The sequence below is a fragment of the Scyliorhinus canicula genome, chromosome 11, assembly GCF_902713615.1.
Source record: "Scyliorhinus canicula chromosome 11, sScyCan1.1, whole genome shotgun sequence".
Classification (NCBI taxonomy): domain Eukaryota; kingdom Metazoa; phylum Chordata; class Chondrichthyes; order Carcharhiniformes; family Scyliorhinidae; genus Scyliorhinus; species Scyliorhinus canicula.
In genome coordinates, this window is record NC_052156.1 from 82,284,293 (window position 1) to 82,304,984 (window position 20,692).

A 20,692-nucleotide genomic window follows, 5' to 3' on the forward strand; every position below is an offset into this window, starting at 1 on the left:
CTGTGAGCCCTGTCCACCTCCAAGGGTCGGGAGAATGTCCCATCCCCAGCAATGTCTCAAACATAGCTGCTATGTATGCCCCAGCGTCCGTTCCTTCGGATCCCTCCGGGAGACCAACGATTCTCAAGTTCTGCCGGTGGGACCTATTCTCTAGGTCCTCCACCTTCTCCTAGAGCCTTTTCTGCTGGTCTCTCAGCATCCCCACGTCCACCTCCATTCCTGTTTGGTGTTCCTCCTGCTCAGTCAGTGCCTTCTCCACTTTCTGGATCGCCCGATCCTGAGCATCCAGTCTAAGTTCTGGCCGCGCAATTGATTCCTTAATCAGGTCCAAGCATTCCTGTTTCTGCTTGGCGAAGCTCTCCTGTATGAACTGCATCAGCTGCTCCGTCGACCGCCTGGTCGTCGAGCCAGGACCCCGGTCGTCCGCCATACTTTCTCCCGCTGCAGCCTCAGCCCAAGCCTTCTCTGTTCGCCCATTTCTTCCTTTGTGAGCACTTCTGGTCCGCCTCTCCATGCACTGATGTAAGATTCCTCTTCACAATTGCATCCACCATCAATTTTCCGAATCAAATCTGACGAAAAAATCAGGGAAAAAGGTCCAAAGGTCTGACGCGAGCGGGAGCCACCAAATGTGCAACCTACTCCTTCATAGCCGCCACCGGAAGTCCCATCACTTTGACTATTGGCCACAGGCAGGGTATAGACCGTTCCTGACCTGCCAGTGCTTGAAAAACTAAGAACATATTGTCCACATTAGATGTGGTTCTGTGATTGAACAACACTTGCTAAACAAAACAGATTGTGCTAAGAATGACGCTAACAACTAATTGGTAGGTTTGCAGTGTGTATTCATACACAGGGCCTTGTCCTTTGCAAACATGAAGAATATGTCCAGGAATTCCACCTTCTTCCACAAAAGAAAAGTTTGGGGGACAACAGTTTCCTGGTGCATTCCCCATGGCAACACCTCGACCAATCAGACTGACTTGTCTGGTTTGAACTGAAACAAAAGCTTGAGGGATATCTGTTCCCTGGTGCATTCCCTATGGCAATGACCCTACCAATCCAAGTCTACTTGTCAACATATCAACGCATTTTTCTCATGCTCTATGAATTGTTCTGCTTTTTGAGATTTGGTATTCATAGAGTTTTTACAGCATGGAGAAAGACTACAGCCCTTCATGTCACACTGGCTATCATAGTCTTACATCTACCCTGCTGAGTGCATGAAAAACTTTGACAACGTGTCTTCTTTTTTGATCAAGTTCTGTCCTGACAAGTGTCTATTCAAGATGTTGGTACGGTCTCATTATTTGGGCAATTGGAGAGAACTACAAAATATCCATTGGTTTCTGCAGATGGCTTTGATGTTTCCTCAGGTTCAACCTTACTCATTGCCCAGGAATGACATGAAGAAACCAGCACGGTGTTACTCTTGAGAAGCTTTCCTCGTAGTGTTTGTAGCATTGCCGGTGTTTCGGGGGATGATGGGGGAACAGGGGTTAGAAACTTGCTTGTTCAAGGCAAGTGAACCATCCGCTCTCCAATCCGACATGACCTCCATTCCATTCTCCATCCACATTTCCCACCAAAAGTGCCTTCAGTTAATTTTGTTGGAGCCAAGAAATGTGCACTGCCCTCCCTCCCTCCCATTTAATCCAACATTGCATAACTTGGAAGTCTGTTTCTCATGTAGACCAGCTTGTGGTTTCCAGGGGGTAAATATTTGTTCTCGGTTTCTGGGTGGAGCCAAAAACCGGGTGTGCTAAAGTGTTGTACACCACCGACAGGATCCATCTGATCCTCCTCCATTCAATTTATTGGAAGGAAAGTTGGGTATGCTTCATTACTGGTACGATCCACTCCAGAAGATCCTTAATCTTTTATGACACAAAACCTTTTCTGCAAGTTTCCACAAGCAATGTGTTTGTGTGATTCAGTGAGCCAAAGAAAACCAGTGGCTGTCTGATTTGACTGCCTGAAGCATTGCTGTCTTACCTGATGTTATATTTCTTTGTTGCCGCAAAGAGAAAAGAAATGGAGGTGTCCACACTCTTTATTAAGGGTATTGCTCAATACAATCAAAATGGCGTTCTGCCCAAAGCCCGCGCACCCTGCTGGCGCCACTACACATCACGTGATACAGGACCGTTCTCCCTGTGTCTGCGTGTGTTTCCTCTGGGTGCTCCGGTTTTCTCCCACAGTCCAAAGATGTGCAAGTTAGGTGGATTGGCATGATAAATTGCCCTTGGTGTCCAAAGAGGTTAGGTGGGGTTACGGGGTTAGGGTGGAGGCATGAGCTTAAGTGGGGTGCTCTTTCCAAGGGCCAGTGGCACTTGATGGGCCGAATGGCCTCCTGCACTGTAAATTCTATGATGATGAGGGCCAGCAGGAATCTATTCCCAGATACATAACACCCCTCGCCCTTTACTTCACTATTGCAATGACAACAATAAACATTTATGCAACAGACTCCCTGATATGTTATTTCTATACTTTTATAGAATTCAATAAGACAATCTCTGTGGTGAATGTCTATTCCTTTTTGGTAGAATTTGACATTCTTGGGGGACTTCCGGGGGCGGCCGTGATGTGAGTGGTGGCATATTTTGTAGCTCCTGATTGTGGCGGTGTTTTTGGACCTTTTCCCCAGTTAACAGGTGGAATTTTTATATGTAGAACGTGCAGGAGTGGTGGAGGAAGAGTGCGTTACTCCGGTGGATGGATTTGTGGAGCAGGAGTGGTTTTAGGCGAAGGGAGCTGTTGGCGCAAGGAACATTTCCTGCGACACAGATGAAGATGGTGGAGGGCAAGGGACCGGCCCTACTATCTCAGTGGTCTATGAAACAGCTGGTGGGCTTCTTGAATGATAAGTTCACCCAGCTGAGGAAGGAGTCTCTGGAAGACCTGGCAAGGACGGGGGGATCCGCTGAAGGCAGGGATTGACCACATGGCGATGAGATTGGAGTCTCAAAGCCAGGCTATCCAGAAGGTGGAGGCGACGGCAGGGGAGCATGAGGAGCAGCTTGTTTCATTGGCAGCCGAGATGGGGGTGATGCGAGATACCCAGAAGCGGCTTCAGGAGAAGGTGGAGGATCTGAAGAGCTGCTCCCGGAGACAGAACCTGAGGATCGTGGGGTTGCCAGAGGGCATTGAGAGAGCAGACGCTGGCTCATATGTGGCCAAGATGTTCTAGACGTTGCTGGGAGAGGGGGTCTTCGAATGGCCCCTGGAGGTAGACCGGGCAATTAGGGCGCTGATGAGGATGCCACAGGGTAATGAGCTGGCGATGGCAATGATGGTGCAGTTGCACCAGTTTCTGGGCAAGGAGCGGATCCTGTGGTGGGCTGGGCAGACGAGGCGATGTACCTGGGAGGACAGTGAACTTCGAGTATACCAGGACCTGGATGGGGAGCTGGGCTTTAACAAAGTGAAGGCTGCCCTCTTTAAGAAGGGGGTGAAGCTTGCGATGCTGTACCCGGCCCGCCTCTGGGTGATCTACAATGGTCAAGAATACTATTTTGGGACGTCGGAGGAAGAAATTGAGTTTTTGAGGGACAATGGACTGACAGGAGAGTGAGGACATTGAACTTTAGAGGAGGTGTTCTTTTTTCTCGAGGTACCATTGTCCTTTGTTCTTCTGTGGGGGATGGGTGGTTGTTCTTTTGTTTTTTGGCTTTGAATGTTGATGTTGTTGTTTACACCAGGATAGTGTTTGAGAGGGGAGAGGGCAATCAGTGGGGGGTAGGATGCCAGGTGCCATGGGGAGGGGCTGCCAGGCTAGCTGGGCAAGCGTAGTGGAGGGTGAGCAGGTGGTTAGCGTGTTGATGGGGGTTAGGATTGTTGTTCTTTGGGGGTGAGGGGGGTGACTGCTGACAGGAGAGGGGCTTTTGAAATGTGGTATGAAGAGGGTCGATGACGGTGGACATCCGAGGGCAGGCCTGAGGAGGTGTGGGACACGGGCTGGAGGCTAGCCCAGGAGGGAATATGGCTGATCGGTGGGGATGGGGGGGCAGGGTGTCCCCCAACCAGACTGATCACATGGAACACGAGAGGGCTGAATGGGTCGGTCAAGAGGGCTTGCATGTTCGTGCATCTGAGGGACTTAAAGGCGGATGTGGCATTCTTACAGGAAATGCACCTGAAGATTGGGGACCAAACGAGAAAGGGTGGGAAGGGCAGATACTTCACTCGGGATTGGATTTAAGGATGAGGGGATGGAGGTCTTGATAAATAAACGGGTAGCTTTTGAAGTGGGGAGCATGGTGGCAGACTCTGGGGGGGAGGCTTGTATGGTGAGTGGGAATTTGGAGGGGATGCCGGTGGTGTTGGTGAATGTTTAGGGAGATCGGAAAGGTGAAGGAGAGGGAGGGGAAACACGGTCTTGGATCCGGTGGGGGTGAATGGGATGTTTGGGGATTTTTATAAGAGACTGTATGAGTCGGAATCCCCAGCCGGGAATGAGGCGTTTTTTGGAGGGGTTGGAATTCCCTCGGGTGGAGGAGGACCTGGTGGAGGGATAGGGCACCCACATTGGGGTGGTGGAGGGTATGGGGCAATGCCCCGGGCCCGAATGGGTTCCCGGTGGAATTTTAGAAAAAATTTTCGGGTGACTTGGAGCCTCTGCTGGTAAGGGTGTTTAATGAGGCGAGGGAGCGGAGGGTACTCCTCCCCTATGTTATTGCAGGCCTCGATCTCCTTAATCTTAAAGAGGGACAAGGATCCAGGGCAGTGTGGGTCCTCGGTCAATTTTGCTGTTAAATGTTGGCCAAGATCTTGGCCTCAAGGATTGAGGACTGTGTGCCAGGGGTGATAGGGGAGGACCAGACGGGGCTCGTTAAGGGGAGGCATTTGTCATCTAATATCAAGCCGCTATTAAATGTTATAATGATGCTCCCAAGAGGACAAATTTTGGAGGTGGTGTCAGCCATGGATGCGGAAAATGCCTTTGACCGGGTGGAGGGGGACTATCTGTGGGAGGTGCTGGGATGGTTGGGTTTGGGCAGGGGTTTGTGGATTGGGTCCGGCTGTTGTACCCGTCACCGGTAGAGATTGTGCGAATGAACCGGGTGAGTTTGGAATGTTTCGGGCTGCATCAGGGGACGGGGCAGGGATGTCCACTCTCCCCATTGCTCTTTGCCTTGGCTATGGAACCATTGGCAACGGCGCTGAGAGCGTCAAGGGACTGGCAGGGGATAGTGAGGGGGTGGGGTGGAGCATAGGGTCTCATTGTACGCGGACGATTTACTGCTTTATATGTCAAACCCATTGGAAGGTACTGGGGGGGGGGGGGGGGGGATTCTGAGTCTTTTGGAAGAATTCAGCCGGTTCTCAAGATATAAATTGAATATTGGGAAAACCGCGGTTTTTCTGATTCAAGCAGGAGAAGAGGCTGGGGCAGTTGTCGTTTAGAGTAGTGGGGACGAGCTTTCGGTATTTAGGTGTCCAGGTGGCATGGGGGTGGGAGCAGCTGCACAAGCTGAATCTGACTCGGTGGGTGGAACAGAAGAAGGAGGATTTTAGGAGGTTGGATGTGCTATCGCTGTTGCTGGCGGAACGGGTGCAAACGGTGAAGATGGCGGTTCTCCCGAGGTTCTTGTTTGTGTTCCACGATTTCCCGATCTTTATCCCTAAGGTTTAGTTTATGAGGCTGAATGCACTGATTTCGGGGTTTGTCTGGGCTGGTAAGGCCCCGTGGGTGAAGAAGGTGCTGCTGGAGAGGGTCGAGGAGGAGTTGGGGGGGGGGGGGGTTAGTTCTTCTAAATTAGTTAAATTACTACTGGGCGGCAAATATAGCCATGGTTAGGAAGTGGTTGGTGGGGGAGGGGTTTGTGTGCGAAAGGATGGAGGCAACCTCTGGTCAGGACTCGAGTTTGGGGGCACTGTTTACGGCGCCTTTACCGTTCTCACCGATGAGGTACTCCACAAGCCCGGTAGTGGTGGCGGCCCTGAGGGTGTGGGGGCAGTGGCAGCAGCACCTAAGGCTGGAGGGGGCGTCAGTTGGGGCAGGAATCATCGGTTTGCTCCGGGTCGGCTGGACGGGGGGGGTTTAGGGATGACAGCGGGTGGGGATTGAGCGGTTTGGGGATCTATTCATTGGGGGCAGCTTCTCAAACTTGAAGGGGTTGGTGGAGGAATTTGAGTTGTCCGCCGGCAATGGGTTCCGGTATTTACAGGTGAGGGATTTTGTCCAGAAGCAGGTACCGTCCTTTCCGTACCTGCCACCTGAGGAGCTACAGGACAAGGTGATGTCAAAAACAGGGGTAGGTGAGGGTAGAGTTTCAGAAATTTACAAGAAGTTGATGGATTGTGAGGGAGCCCCGATAGGGGCAGTGTAGCGTAAGTGGGAGGAAGAGTTGGGGAGAGAGGTGGAGGTTAGGGTGTGGGAGGAGGCTTTGAGGAGGGTGAATGCATCCTTGTCATGTACAAGGCTTATACAGTTCAAGGTGGTCCACAGGCACATATGACAGTGGCCAGAACGAGCAGGTTTTTTGAAGGGGTGGAGGACAGGCGTGCGCGCTGTGCGGGTGAGCCCATGAATCATGTCCACATGCTTTGACCCTGTCCGAAGCTTGGGGGATTCTGCCGGGGGTTTGCTGACGTTATGTTGGAGGTCTTGCAGGTGAAGGCGGTCCCGAGTCCAGAAGTGGAGATCTTTGGAGTGTCAGAAGTCCCGGGAGTCCAGGGGGTGAGAGAGGCTGATGTCCTGGCCTTTGCTTCCTTGGTAATCCTGGAGACATCTTATTAGAATGGAGGGATTCGGGGCCACCGAAACTGGGAGTGTGGGTGAATGACCATGGCTGAGTTTCTTCGGCTGGAGAAGATAAAATTTGCCTTCAGAGGGTCTGTGGAGGAGTTTGCGGGAGGTGGCAGCAGTTCATCGACTTCTTTGAGAACAGTTAAGATGTCAGCAGTGGGGGGGAAGGGGGTTAAAATAGGGAGGTAGGGGAGCTGGAGAGCGGAATGGTGGGGTGTTAGGTATTTCGCTGGTTTGATTACTTGCAGCCCTGTTGGCTAGCTTTGTTGTATGGTTGTGTTTGATGTGTAAATATATAAATCCTCAATAGAATATTTTTCCAAAATAAAAGAATTTGACGATTTTGAACCCGACTATTTGCACCCTCAGAAGTTTCCTTTTTGTAGATCTTACATCTTGAGTAGTTATTTAAGTATCTGTCACTATAGACATTGAAAAGTCTTCAGAAACAAAATCTGAACTCGTCACTGTCTCTGGTCTCTGCTCCAAAGTATAGCGCTCCAGATCTTCTAAAGGTAGAACCTCTTGGGAGGTTTCTGCAAACTGACTTCATGCAGCAAGTAACTGATCAGATCAGCATGATATCACCAAACGCTTTCATCATCCGTCTGTACGGTGTATGATGTTGGATCTGTCTTCACTAGGATCATAGTTCATACCCATTTCTCATTGGTGGTGTAACTCCTAGCTAACACATTCTCTCCCTGGCTGTGTATTCGCTTTTTAGCAATTTTTTTTCCCTCTGAGCAATTTGTGCTTGTTGCTGTCGATTGACAATCTCTAAAGTATCAGGTGGAGTTAAAAAATTAAACTGTGTTCATAGTTTCCTCTTGAACAACAGCATTGCTGGTGAACTTTACATGGTAGCATGTACAGTGTTCCAGTAGGATATTAGGAATTTGTTTACTTTTCTTGATAATGTCCCCTGGTCCTTCGATGCTTTGATAGAATGTTTTAATGATTGTTCAAAACGTTCAGCCAATCCAGTCAATGCTGAATGATAAAAAGCTGACTCGATATTATGTATACCGTTCCCTTTCAATTAGTCCTCAACTCCCTCAAAGTAAACTGTGCCCCATTATCACTGACAATCTGCTCCCCTGTTCCAAATCTTGTGAATATTTTGTCTCGTTTCTCAACGGTCTGTTCAGTCATTGTTGACTTCATTATCGCAACTTCTGGTCATTTCGAGGGGGCATCCACAGTCACCAAGAACATGTGACCCTCCAGTGGACCAGTGTAATCAGTGTGTATTCTCTGCCTTGGTGAGTCGGTCATTCCACGATGTAATGGTCGTAATGATGCCGTGTTCCTTAGATTGCTCAAGATTGGCATTGCCCAACTTTCTCTTCAATTTGAGTATTGAATCCTGATCACCAAAAATAACTGCATGCCAGTTCCTTCATCTTTACCACACCAGGATGTCCCTTATGCAGTTGTTCAAGGATTCTACTATGTCAGTACTGAGGAATAATCACACGGATTAGCCACAGTAAAGCTCCATTCTGTACTATCAACTCAAATCTTCGGATGATGTAGGGCTTCAGGTCTGGATTTTCCCTATGAACGTCCGATAAAGTTCCTTTTTGGACTAAGTCCATCACCTTCCCCATCACTGGATTGGTTCGTGTGCATCTTTGAACTTGAGATGAAGTCACAGGTACACTATCCACGAGGGAGAAATACAAAAGTTTGACAACATTGTGTTCTGGATCATGCTCGACTTGTAATGGCAATAGTGACAAAGCATCAGCATTTGCATGTTGCTCTGACTTGCGATACTGGATATCGTAAATGTGTGCCAACTATATCAATGACCATCTTTACAATCTACGATGATCCGTCAAAGAGGAAAATGACACCCACCGAAAATGATGCTCAAAGCTTCTTTTTCCAGTTGAAAGTAATTAATTTCTGCTCAAGTAAAAGTGCCTAAAGCAAATGCTATCGATCGTTTCTCTCCTGAAGGCGTAATGTGCAAGATGACTGCACCAACCCCATAGGGTGAGGAATTGCAAGCTAATTGCAACTTCATTTTGGATTATAATGAACCAACAGTTCTGATTTCAGTAAAGTTTCTATCACTTTGTTGTTTGCATTTTCACATTCTTCTGACCAATGCCATGCCTGATTTACACATAGCAAAGTGTGTAAGGCTTCAATCGTCTGCTAAATTCAGCACACATTTAGTTTGATAATGATCAATCCTAATAATGACCTTACTTGTGTCACATTTTGAGGACATAGTGCTTCTAAGATTGCTGCAATTTTCTTTGATTCATTTTATAAACCATCTCTGTCAATAATATGACCTCGGTATTTTATACATGACTTGAAAAAGTCACACTTTTCCTTTGTAACACTAAGGTTGTGTCTCTATAACCACTTCAGGGTAGCTTCTAAAGACTCCAAGTGTTCCTGTTCCCTTGAACTGGTGATAGGTATATCATCTAAATAACATTGCACTCCATTCAACCCACTTAGAATTTGATCCATGGATCTTTGAAAAAAAGCAGGTGGAGATGTTATTCCAAAAGGAAGTCTTCGATAATGAAACAGACCTTTGTGAGTTACGATGGTGAGTGGTGGCTGTTATTCGGCAACCACATTCATCTGCACATTTACTTATGAAAGATCAATTTTACTAATTTCTGTTCTCCATTAAGTCCAGCAAACAAGTCTTCAAATAGCAGCAGTGGATAATGAGCTATACGTGAAACTGAGTTAATAGTAGTTTTAAAATCTCTACACATTCTCACTGAGCTATCCAATTTTAATACTGGAACAATTGGTGTCGCCCAATCACACATAGTAACAGTATCAATGGCTCCCGTCCTTACTAATCTTTCTGTTCTTCTTCAACTTTAGGCTTGATGGCATATGGTCACAGGTCTAGCTTTGAGACATTTGGGTGTGCTGTCTGGCTTGATTTTTAGGTGTAGCTCAACTCCTGTCATAGAGCCTAGTGAATCTTCGAACACATTCTCATACATCTTGCAAGTTACTCTTTGAATCCACTAATTGATTGACTGTTTGCCAGTTAAGCCTGATCTTAGCCAACCATGCTCTGCCACATAGAGCAGGAAAGTTTCTATGGACAACATGAAGATGCAACTTCACTGTCTGCCAGTCTGCTTCTACTTTCATATAATGCATCCTTTTAATGCTACAATCTCTTCAGTGCACCTCCTTAGGATCACATTTGACGGGCTTAATTGCAGAGGCTTCAGCTTTTGATAATAAATTTCTCAGGTATTAGCATTATTGCTGCACCTGTATCCACTTCCATTTTAATTTCCTGACCTTCAAGTTTTGGATGTGCCAAAAAACATTTTTTATCTCCCCGATTGACAAGAGACCCAGCTTTAGCTCATGTTTCGCTGTCTCGTGAACTTCATCCACTAATTTGTAGATACTTGGATTGTTCTGTTGCTACTTTTTGGTGTAAGAGAAGTTTGCTGAACTCAAAATGCCTTGGCAATATGACCCTTCTTACCACTTGCTTGTATTCAATTTACTCCAGCATTGCTCCACTGAGTATCCAACCAGTGTACAATGGTGACACGGTTGCATCTTTCCAGCTCTCTGCCTTGTGGCATCTATTTTGTGGATCTTTGCTCCAGCCCCTATCTGCGAATCTTCTCTCGTAGTAAGCTCCGTAGATGTGGCAACTTCCACAGCAGCTTTTACAGTTAAATCACTTACAATAAGCAGCTTCCTCTGAATAGCTTCACTACATAATCCACAAACCAACCTGCCTTGAAGAGTATCATCAAATGTTGCACCAAATTCACAATACTTGGCTAAACTTCTAAAAAACACGATAAACAGTCAAACGTTTTCACCTTCTTCCTGACCACGGTGGTGGGATGGGAACCTTTCTGTGATCAGTAACAGTTTAGGAGAGGAATGTCCCTCTAAAATTTTCATTAATTCACTGAAGGACTTGTCTCCTGGTTTTGCTGGGCGAACAAGATTCTGCAGCAGCATAAACGCTTCACGGCCAACTGAGCTGACAAATGTTGTGACCTTTAAGTTCCCAGTTAGTTATTAAAAGCAATTTGAATCTTTCATCATATTAATTCCATGTTTCATAATCCTCATCAAATGTGTTCATGGTGGCTGGTTTTCCGACCATTTTTGTATTCCAACTCTCCGGGTCTACGCTTCCTCCCTTCCGACAGTGTTGAAAACTGTGGCACAAACAATCCCTTGAACAAGCAACTAGGAAACCTTTCTCCTTTTTGCCTGAGCATTTCGACTTTTCATCCGAATAGTGATCCACGCAGAGTCGGCAGATTCAAAATCCCCGTTCCCTGCAGCCCGTGTAACTTTGCACGACCCTTGCAGCCCAGACCATGCTCACTTCAATGCAAGCCAGTTTTCTATGACTGTCCATCTCCTTGCTTTTGTCAAAAAGTTTTAGTAATTCATCACATCGGTGTCTCACATCGCCAGCAGTGCTTCGCCCGACACTTGTATGTGTGCGAGTCCAGTCCCAAGCATCTTCCATTGCTTCCAGGCCATCCCACAGTACCCCGACAAAAATATTTTCCCCAGCGATTTTTCTGCCTCAGTCCTCATCACCAATTTTTTTCTCCTGTTATATTTCTTTGTTGCCGCAAAGAGAAAAGGTACGGAAGTACCCACACTCTGGATTCTTGTAAAACATGATGAGAGATTTATTAAGGGTGTTGCCCAGACAATCAAGGTGGTGATCTGATCAAAGCCCACGCAAACACTCTGCTGATATCATGACACATAACGTGACGCAGAAGCAGCAGGAATGTATTCCCAGATACATAACACCGAGGAAAGGTCAGTCCTGACCCAACTTATGGGCATCTTATAGCCTGCTCCCTGGGGTACCTCTTTTAATTATCGCGTAACAATGTCACATGGAGTAATCCTCACATATTCACTGAGCGTTCCTGTCTGCACTTGGTACCAAAGAGCACATCTGTCCCAGTCGTAACTATCGTGGTTCCTTGTCACTGATTTTGCCTCCGTTGCTATCTTCCCACAATGTGTTTAGGATGTTTACTAACAGAGTGTTTACCCACCCCTGCGATTTACTAACAGAGTGTTTACCCACCCCGTGCGATCTTCCACATTCTTCGAATGATATGCAGCTTCCTCATATCACCAGCTCGTCCCATCAAGCCTGATGAGAGAATTCAATAGGCAATTGGTCCTAAGTCAATAGGCAATTGGACCTAAGTCAATAGGCAATTGGACCCAAGTAAAATTGAGCTGGTACAATAGTAGGGGGTGGCAGTATGTGGGAGTAGGAGACCATATATAGCACCTCCCATTTTACTGTGGCATTTTATATTGTGTGCTAATCCCGTGCTTTAGCTAGAAATAATCAGGTTAGAGCTGACCCATATGTGGAGGATGCAAATCATTCGAAGAGTGAAGACAACGGCAGTGTAAGTTAGTTGAGACTTTTTGCCGTGGGGTGCGGTGAGGTGACATTGTTCTGAGAAAAGGATGAAGCTGATGATTTTTTTGCAGCGTTTTGAATCCGGGTTTTGGATTGTGGTGATACACACCAATCTGATGTTCCACAGACCAGTGGGATCTGAACCTCTGAACCCGACATCTTAAACCCTGTGGGAAAAAAAAGGTGCCAGAGGTGGAGGCCGCAGAAGGCCGTGGAGGCCAAGTCACTGAGTGTCTTTAAGACAGAGATAGATAGGTTCTTGATTCATAAGGGGATCAGGAGTTATGGGGAGAAGGCAGGAGAATGGGGATGAGAAAAATATCAGCCATGTTTGAATGGCGGAGCAGACTTGATGGGTCGAGTGGCCTAATTCTGCTCCTATGTCTTATGGTCTTATGTGTCCCCCCTTCATTCCACCGCAACAACAAAAAAAACCCTGCTGATTTCCTTCTCTGTGATGTGACTCAGTAACAGATCTACTTCACATTGAGATGTGACTGTGAGTGTGGTCGAGAAGACTTCACAGCTCACGTTGCTCATTTATCCATCCTGAACCCAGAGAGTCACCGAGGCCAATCGTTCCACCCCCTATTGCTGGCCAATCAGTGAAGGCTGTGGGATGGAAGCTTCGAGCCTTCTGATCTCCGCGGTTGAAGAACTCACCGGGGGAATTGTTCGCAATTGTTCTCTTTAAAGAGACAGGCACCACAGGTGGGGGCTGCGGGGAAGAAGGTCCCGATGGTTCCAAGGAAAGGTGATGTAGATGATGGGGAAGCTGGAACCACATCTCGAGTCCAGAGGTTTCCCATCAGGAACTAATATTGACATGAGAATCAAGCGTGGGGTAGTTGGGCGGGTTAGAGAGCACACAGAACTCGGTCTTTTAAAAGGAAAATTGCAGAATTAATTGCAGAATTTTTTGCGTGATTTGTATTCTTGAAATAGGAAACTGTTTAGTTTGTTCACAACTGAGAAGGAGGATGGAGGGAGGGAGTAAGGGAAACAAAGTGTTTTAAAAGCATTGAGGAAGAGGTAGGACATAAAAGGCCAAAGTACTGAAGGGCTGTAAAGCTTGAAGAGGGAAAACTGTGTGCCTCTGCTGTTTTAGTATTAAAGAGGATAATAATGAATCATCTTGACACAGCAAGACTTCTCTCACCAGGCACTCGCCCTCCTACGTTGTGTAATCTCCTCCCCACCACCCCACCCTCCCCTTCTGACCCATATAGGGATCTCATTACTGACCACACATCTTGTAGAGTTTATTGCTCCCCACCTTTAGGTCACCGTGTGTGCATGTGTTGATATGTGTGAACGTGATAACTCACAGTTTCTTTACTCTCATCATTGTTCCTCCCGCCCTTCACCTTGTTGTCTGTCACATTGTCTTTGTTCTTTTTCTCTTCCCAGGTTGTCTGTGTCTCAGCTCTGAGCACCTTTCCCATCAGCCTTCTTAACTGTGCGTCTGGGAGGCACCCGGCTCCCTCCACCACCTCCCCCCGCCCCCCCTCCCCTCCCCATTCCTCTTTTGCTTCTGTGTATCACTCGAAAGCCTCAACCATTTGCTCATGATGTCTTTTTCTTTATGGCCGATCTCTTTTGCTGCTCCTGTTTTATTTCCCGAGTGGCTCCCTCCGCGCTGAAAGGCCTCACCTTTGCCTGCACTGCATGTGCCAGTCTTCAGAATCTGATGGAGCTGTGTTTCTCTCACTCTTTTCCCTCCCCTTTCCCTTGTCAGTTCCCCCCTCAGTGTGTCCCAAGTGAAGATTGGCAGTTTTCCGCCCCTCTCCCACCTCTCCCCGCCCTCCCCCTCCCCCAGCCGCCCACTGGCTCCTCACTTCCGGTTCAGTTCAGACAGTAAGAGAAGCGTGACCTTTGCCCCATGCTGCTGAAGGCATAGAGTTGAAGATACTGACACTTTGGTTCGTACGTTAAACAGATACCTTAGCAACCACAACGGACCCGAACAAGACCAGGAAGACAATTTTTGGTCTCAGGCTCTGGAAGATTTAGAAACATGTGGACAATCGGAACTGTTAAGAGAAATTGAGGTAACTTTACTCTTGTCATTGTTGTTCTACTTCAGTGAGGTCATGACTTCTCCTTTGAAGGCCTCAGCCAGGATGAGACTTCGTCCTTCCCCCAATTGGGTTACCTCTTTGATTGGAGGGGGTGGGTGTTTTTTCGGGCAAGCTCACTTGGCAACGGGTGGTATTGTAGACCTGTGGCGGGGGGATTGATGTGGCTTGTGGATGAGGGCAGGCTCTCACTCAAGGAATGAGCTTGCATGCCCGATGCCGGAGTGAGACCATTGCCAGCATAGCACTAAGGGAAGGGGGTAAAACAGAGAGGCAGAACGATTGTGAACTGAGGCCGACTTACTCAGATGAGGGGGTAACAATACCTGGGTTAAAGTGAAGTGCCTGTATCGAGAATCCTGGGAGCAATGGGCCTGTGTCGCCCCTACCCTCCCCTTTCACTGCTGATCCTCGCTGCATTGTGATGACGGGTGTGAATAGGTTCAAACTGCTGGGAGCTGAAGGAAAAGACTTGCATTTATTTAGCACCTTTCATAACCTCGGGGCCCCCAAAAGCATTTCACTGCCAATGAAATAGGTTTGAAGTGTAGTCGCTGTGGCCATGTCGAGAAACATGGGGGCCAATTTGCTTGCAGCAAGCTCCCACACACACAGCTGAGATTAAAGGTTAGCTAATGTGTGCCAGTGATGTTTGTTCAGGCTGAAATATTGCCCAATATACCTGGGAGAACCCCTCTGCTCCTCTCAGGAAGCCAGCACTCTTTCAGCAGGAACAGGACCATTTAACCCTCAAACCTGTTGCAACATTCAGTCATATCAAAACTGATCTGTATCTCCATTGCATTTTCCCATCCCTTAACATGATAGAAGCACTGACATCGCACTGAAATATTTAGCCTCCGTTTTGGCTGCTGGTCCCTGTGAGTGGGATTTGAACTCCCGATATTCTGATTGTGAGACGCGCCAAGACCTGCGAAGCTAAAGCTGATAGATGGAAATTAAGCCTTTATATTTACCATTGTAAAGATACGTATGGTTTAGCTGTATCTCACTGCCTCATGCAAGATGGGATACAGGCTGTGATGATCTGGGGGATTTGAAGTTTGTCTCGGGTAGAACTGGGGCAGCTGAAACCTGAAGGAAGAGTTTTAGAAGTTTAGTCTGGAAGGTGCCAGAGGGATTGAAGCTCCCCCCACCTTCCAACCACTTCACTTCCCCTCCCCACACTCCTCGCCTTTTGCTTCTTCTGTGTTTCACGAGTACAAATCAAACCAAAAGCTCGACCATTTTCTCACAATGTCTTTTTAAAATTTGGCCAGTCACTTTACTTTTCTTGTTTGTTGCCCAGATGGCTCTTGGTGGAAGCAGGTGATGACACGGGGCGAGGATTAGGTGGTCTTTTTGACTGATGGTGTTCGAAGCTCAAGGTCAAACAAGACCATTCATGGGTGGAAATGATGAAACTAATTTTTGGTGTCAGAAGTGAAATGGAGGATCTGAACAATGGTGGGGGGGAGAGGGTGGAGAGGGCCGAAGGGAAGATCCTTTGCCTGCCGGAGAGGAGGATCTTCGGATTGGTCTTGGTCTCCGTGACGATCATAGAGAAGAAAAAGGATTAGGCAATGGAGTGAAAGAGATCGCTTGAGGAGGACAAACTAATTGGGTGAGCAACTGCATGGGGGGAGGGGGGGGGGGGGGGTGAGCGCTGGCATTTGTACCAGGGAGACAGAGTGGCTGCCCACATGGCCAGATATTCAATACAAATAGAAACATAGGAACATAGGTGGAGGCCATTTGGCCCTTCGAGCCTGCTCCACCATTCATTATAATCATAGCTGACCGTCCAACTGAATAGCCTGATCCCAATATCCTTTAATCCCCTTTGCCCGAGTAGAATTTCGAAGTGGTAGGTTGGTCAAGGCACAGCTCAAGCACAAGATAGAGGGGATGGCAATTTGATTTATTCCATCAGAGGATGCGGGTGTGACTGGCAAGATGGACATTTGTTTCCCATCCCTAATTGCCCTGGAACTGAATGGATTTTTTAGGCCATTTTGGGAGGGGCAGTTAAGAGCCGACCACATTGCTGTGAATCTGGAATCACATGTAGGCCAGACCAGGTAAGAACAGCAGTTTTTCTTCCTGAATGGACATTAGTGAACCAGATGGGTGTTTAAGACAATCGATGGCAGACTAGATTTCGATTCCAGATTTTACCAGCTGCCTTGGCGGGGTTCGAACACGAGACACTACCACTTGGCCACCATCTCCCCCAGGAGCAGTGAGAGAGTGCATTTTCTCCCAGGGATGGGGGGTTCCAGTCTATAACTCGCTTCAGGGTCGCCAATATTCTATATATAAACTATCTGAACCACTTGGTGAGATTTCAGCCTGTAGCTCACTCCTGGGCTGTGTCTTGTGGCACAGCTGTAGCGTCCCTGCCTCTAGGCAGGAGATTCAGGTTCCACTCCGGGATTTGACGGCCACAGAAGGTGTATTCATATTGTGGTGGAACAGGTTGGTTATCAGCCTGGAAATCCCCCCCCCCCCCCCCCCCCCGCTCAGGCAGCAGCCATACAGGACAGTGACCAAACCCAGGGTCGTAGTTCAAATGGCTCTGTTATTTCCTGAACTTTTCACTTTAGATATTTTCCCTAAGTTGAATGTTATTGGCTGCTTTTTTCTCCTTTATTCTTTCATGGAATATGGGCATCACTGGCGAGACCAGCATTTATTGCCCATCACTATTTTCCCCTGAACTGAGAGGCTATCTCGGCCATATCAGTGGGCAAGTAAGAGCCGATCACATTGCTGTGGGTCTGGAGTCACAGGTAGGCCAGACCAGGTAAGTTTCCCAACCTTAAATGACACTAGTGAACCAGATGGGTTTCAACAAGAATCAATGGTTGTCATGGTCACCATTACTGAAACGGGCTTTAGAATTCCAGATTTATGAAGCGAGTTTAGATTTCACCAGCTGCCGGGGTGGGCTTTGAACCCCCTATCCCCAGAGGCCTCTGGATTACCAGTGACATTACCACTCAGCCAATATCTCCTGAAACTCACACAGTAGGTTTCACCTTCCTGTGAGCCAATATCTATCATGCCTTTATCTGAGATGTCAGCTGTGCCAGAAGATTCCAAACCAGATACTTGAGCACAAGATCTGGACTGACACTGCCGTGAAGCACGGAGGGAATGTTGCACTGTCAGATGCAACATTTAACTGAGCCCCTTTTCATGGTGGATGTCATACATCTCATGGTACTATGTTAAAGAAGCAGCTCTCTCTGGTGCCCTAGTCAACATTTATCCCTCAATATGACTGAAAAAAACAGGTCTCGGGTCATTTATCACTTTGTTATTTGTAGAAGCTTTCCGTGCGTAAATTGGTTGCTGTTTTTCACTACAACAGTGCCTACAATTCAAAGAGCATGATTCAATTTGCTGTAACTTGCCCTCAGATCAGCGTAAAGAAATGCAAGTTCTTTCACTCATCTTAAATATATCAAGACCCAGGACTCAACAGAGATACCTTGTCGCAGCACTCCAGTAAAATATGTTAGGTGCAGCTAGGTGATTTCCTCATCTGCAGTGGATGGAGAAATACAAACTCAAGACCCTGTCTCAAACAATAGCCCACCAACCATACTGAACTCTCGACCTGCTAAAGGAGATTTTCATGCTGGACTCGGGAAATACGAAACGGGCTACCTCCCGAGTTCAGGAACCTGGGCCTGTCGCCTCTGCCCATACCCACCATATTTTCCTCTCCTGGAGATGTGGATGGGCAGGGTTTGGGTTTTCTGTGTCCCGAGGCAATGTCGGAGGAGTGCGGTAGCCGAGGTGGGCTGGTTAGAAGGCCTGCCTTTGTTCACTCGGACATTGGCCCAGCTCTCCAACATAGTTCTTATGCCCCCAACAATCACCCCTCCACCCTCTCAACCACCCTCATCCCACCACTCACCCCTCCATGCCCCCTCATATCCCCCATGTCTCTCCATGCTCCCCATGCCCTTTTATACTCCCCTTGCTCTTTCAATGCCACCCTTTTCCCTAATGGTCCCATACCATTATCATGCTCCCTGAAGCTCCCCTTCACCCTTACACGCCGCTCATACCCACGTGCCTCCTTGATTCCTCCATGTCCCCTCTTATTCCCCTTGACCCTTCCATGCCCACACATGCACCCATGCTCATTCCATGCCCCCTCATACTCCACTTGCAACCTCATAGCCCTATGCCACCCCAAGTCCTCTCATACCCTCTTGCCTCTTCCACATCTGTCGTGTTCAGGATGTCTTTAAATGTCCATTTAGAAAAAATAAACATCAAATACTCTAAACGACTATCATATTCAAAGACGCTTGATACAGCATAAAACCCGCATCCTTAAAACCATTCAGAAATGTAAATCCCACCCAAATAGTCAACATGTTGTAAAAACAAAAGACAGAATTTAATGATCCCTCCCACTGAATTGAATGGAATTTTGAGCAGCTCACCACATTTTCCAACCATGACAGGACAATAACATTTCTGCCCAAACACTTAATCATTTATAACATCAAATACTTATAATCCATTTAACCTCTTCGAGCTATCAATTAAGATGTGAACACAGCCACAACTTCCTCCACCCCAATCCCGCTCTGCCCCACCCTCACCACCCCTGCTGAGATAATTGGTTCTGGACCCTTTTAATCTCAGCTAAACATTCATAATAGCCCCAGCTATCAAAATAAATCCTGGAAAATATCAACATTGAAGTCCTTTGAAACTTAAACACTAGGTGATCTTTTCCTTAAGCTACAAATAGTGTTTTGTTTCCCTTTCAAAGCAGATTGCTTGTTGCTCAATAGAGTGTAGTATGTGCTTGGAATTTGTTTTTAACCATTCAATAGCAGTCAATTTTTACAAAGCAAAAAATCATTGGACATTTAAATCTCAGTCCAAGCACAAGAGTTTCTCAGCACATTTGTCTACAGTTGTAAATACACTATGTCACTTTCATCATTGGGAAAAGTACTGTAATGCATGGCAACACTTACACAACGGTGGCCAATGTAATGGTCAACCTACCCTTGGAGAACAGAGTCCTGTGATAAAATCCTGCATTAAAAACACATTTGCATTACAATACAATATCTAATAGTTGCATTTAATGGTATGAAAATATTGAACACTTACCTGTCAGAAAGTTCCCGATTCCTCAGCAGGCTTCTCCCAGTGATCAAAAACATTCAAAACTGGCGGGTTTTATCAGGGCTTCCAATATCTGCAGCAGCACACGAGAGTGGGCAGGAAATTCGGATTCCCCTTTGTCATCACAATGCAACGTCGCCCTCAGAAGAGGTTCATGCGGAATTTGCATTCAAGCTCTTTTCAGGCTGTGAAAAGGCTGCTCAACAATAGCATGGATCAGGAAGGCACTGCTAATTGGAATTTCCAGTCAGAAATCTGGAATGTTTTAGTTTCCAGTCCCCATTTCCACCTATATCGGGAAGCAGAAATCTGCCCAGGAGTAGATCTATCAGTCAGACAAATCTTTACAAGCTATGGTTCGACTCTCTAGAAAGAGACCCTGGTGGAGGTCTACGAAATTATGAAACATATTGAGTTGGTGGTGGAGGCAGAGGCCCTAAACTCTTTTTAAAAAGTACCTGGATCTGCACCTGAAGTGCTGTAACTGCAGGACTATGGGCCATGTGCAGGAAGATGGGATTAGAAAGGGCACCTGGGTATCTTTGGGTTGGCATGGACAAGATGGGCCGAATAGTCTCCTTCTTTGCTGTATCCTAACTATGGCCCTATATTGGTCAGAGAGCTAAACAGGATGTTCTAAAGCACCTAACCATCTTCTGTACTTGTGAAGGGGACCAAAACTACGGGCCATGAATATATATAGTCAACATTGAATCCAATAAGGGAATTCTGGAGAAATATCTTTACTCAGACTGTGGGACTTTTTACGACAGGATAGTTGAATAGCTAAGGTCCACTGGATTGCAACCTGGGATAAGGGGATTGTCCTGGGATGAGAGGCTGAGTAAATTGGGGTCTATATTCTCGTGAGTTTAGAAGAACGGGAGGTGATCTTGTGGAAACCTACAGAATTCTGCAGGGGTTTGATAGGGTGGACACTGAGAGATTGTTTCCACTGGTCGGGGAATCTCAAACACAGGGGCACAGAGTCCAGATAAGGAGGCTGATCACTTGGGACTGAGATGCGGAGAAATTTATCCACTCAAAGCATTGTAAATCTTCAGAATTCTTCACCTCAGAGAATTATGGGTGCTCCATTGTTGAATATATTTAAGGCTCTGGGATAGATGGAATTTTGGTCTTTCTGGGAATTAAGGGATATTGAGAGTGGGCGAGAAAGTGGAGTTGAAGCCCATGATCATATTGAATGGCCGAGCAGGCTCAATGGGCCGAATTGTCTCATCC

The 20,692-nt window shown here is 47.0% G+C and overlaps 1 protein-coding gene across 6 annotated transcripts in view; it reads left to right on the plus strand.

The window, feature by feature from the left end:
* Positions 1-20,692, plus strand: part of grip2b (glutamate receptor interacting protein 2b) — a 1,006,802-nt gene that overhangs the window by 953,490 nt on the left and 32,620 nt on the right. For all 6 annotated transcript variants that reach the window (XM_038810787.1, XM_038810785.1, XM_038810786.1 and 3 more), the window contains one exon: positions 14,143-14,254. In XM_038810787.1, the coding sequence (XP_038666715.1) occupies positions 14,143-14,254 (112 nt within the window). The remainder of the gene's footprint in view (positions 1-14,142; positions 14,255-20,692) is intronic.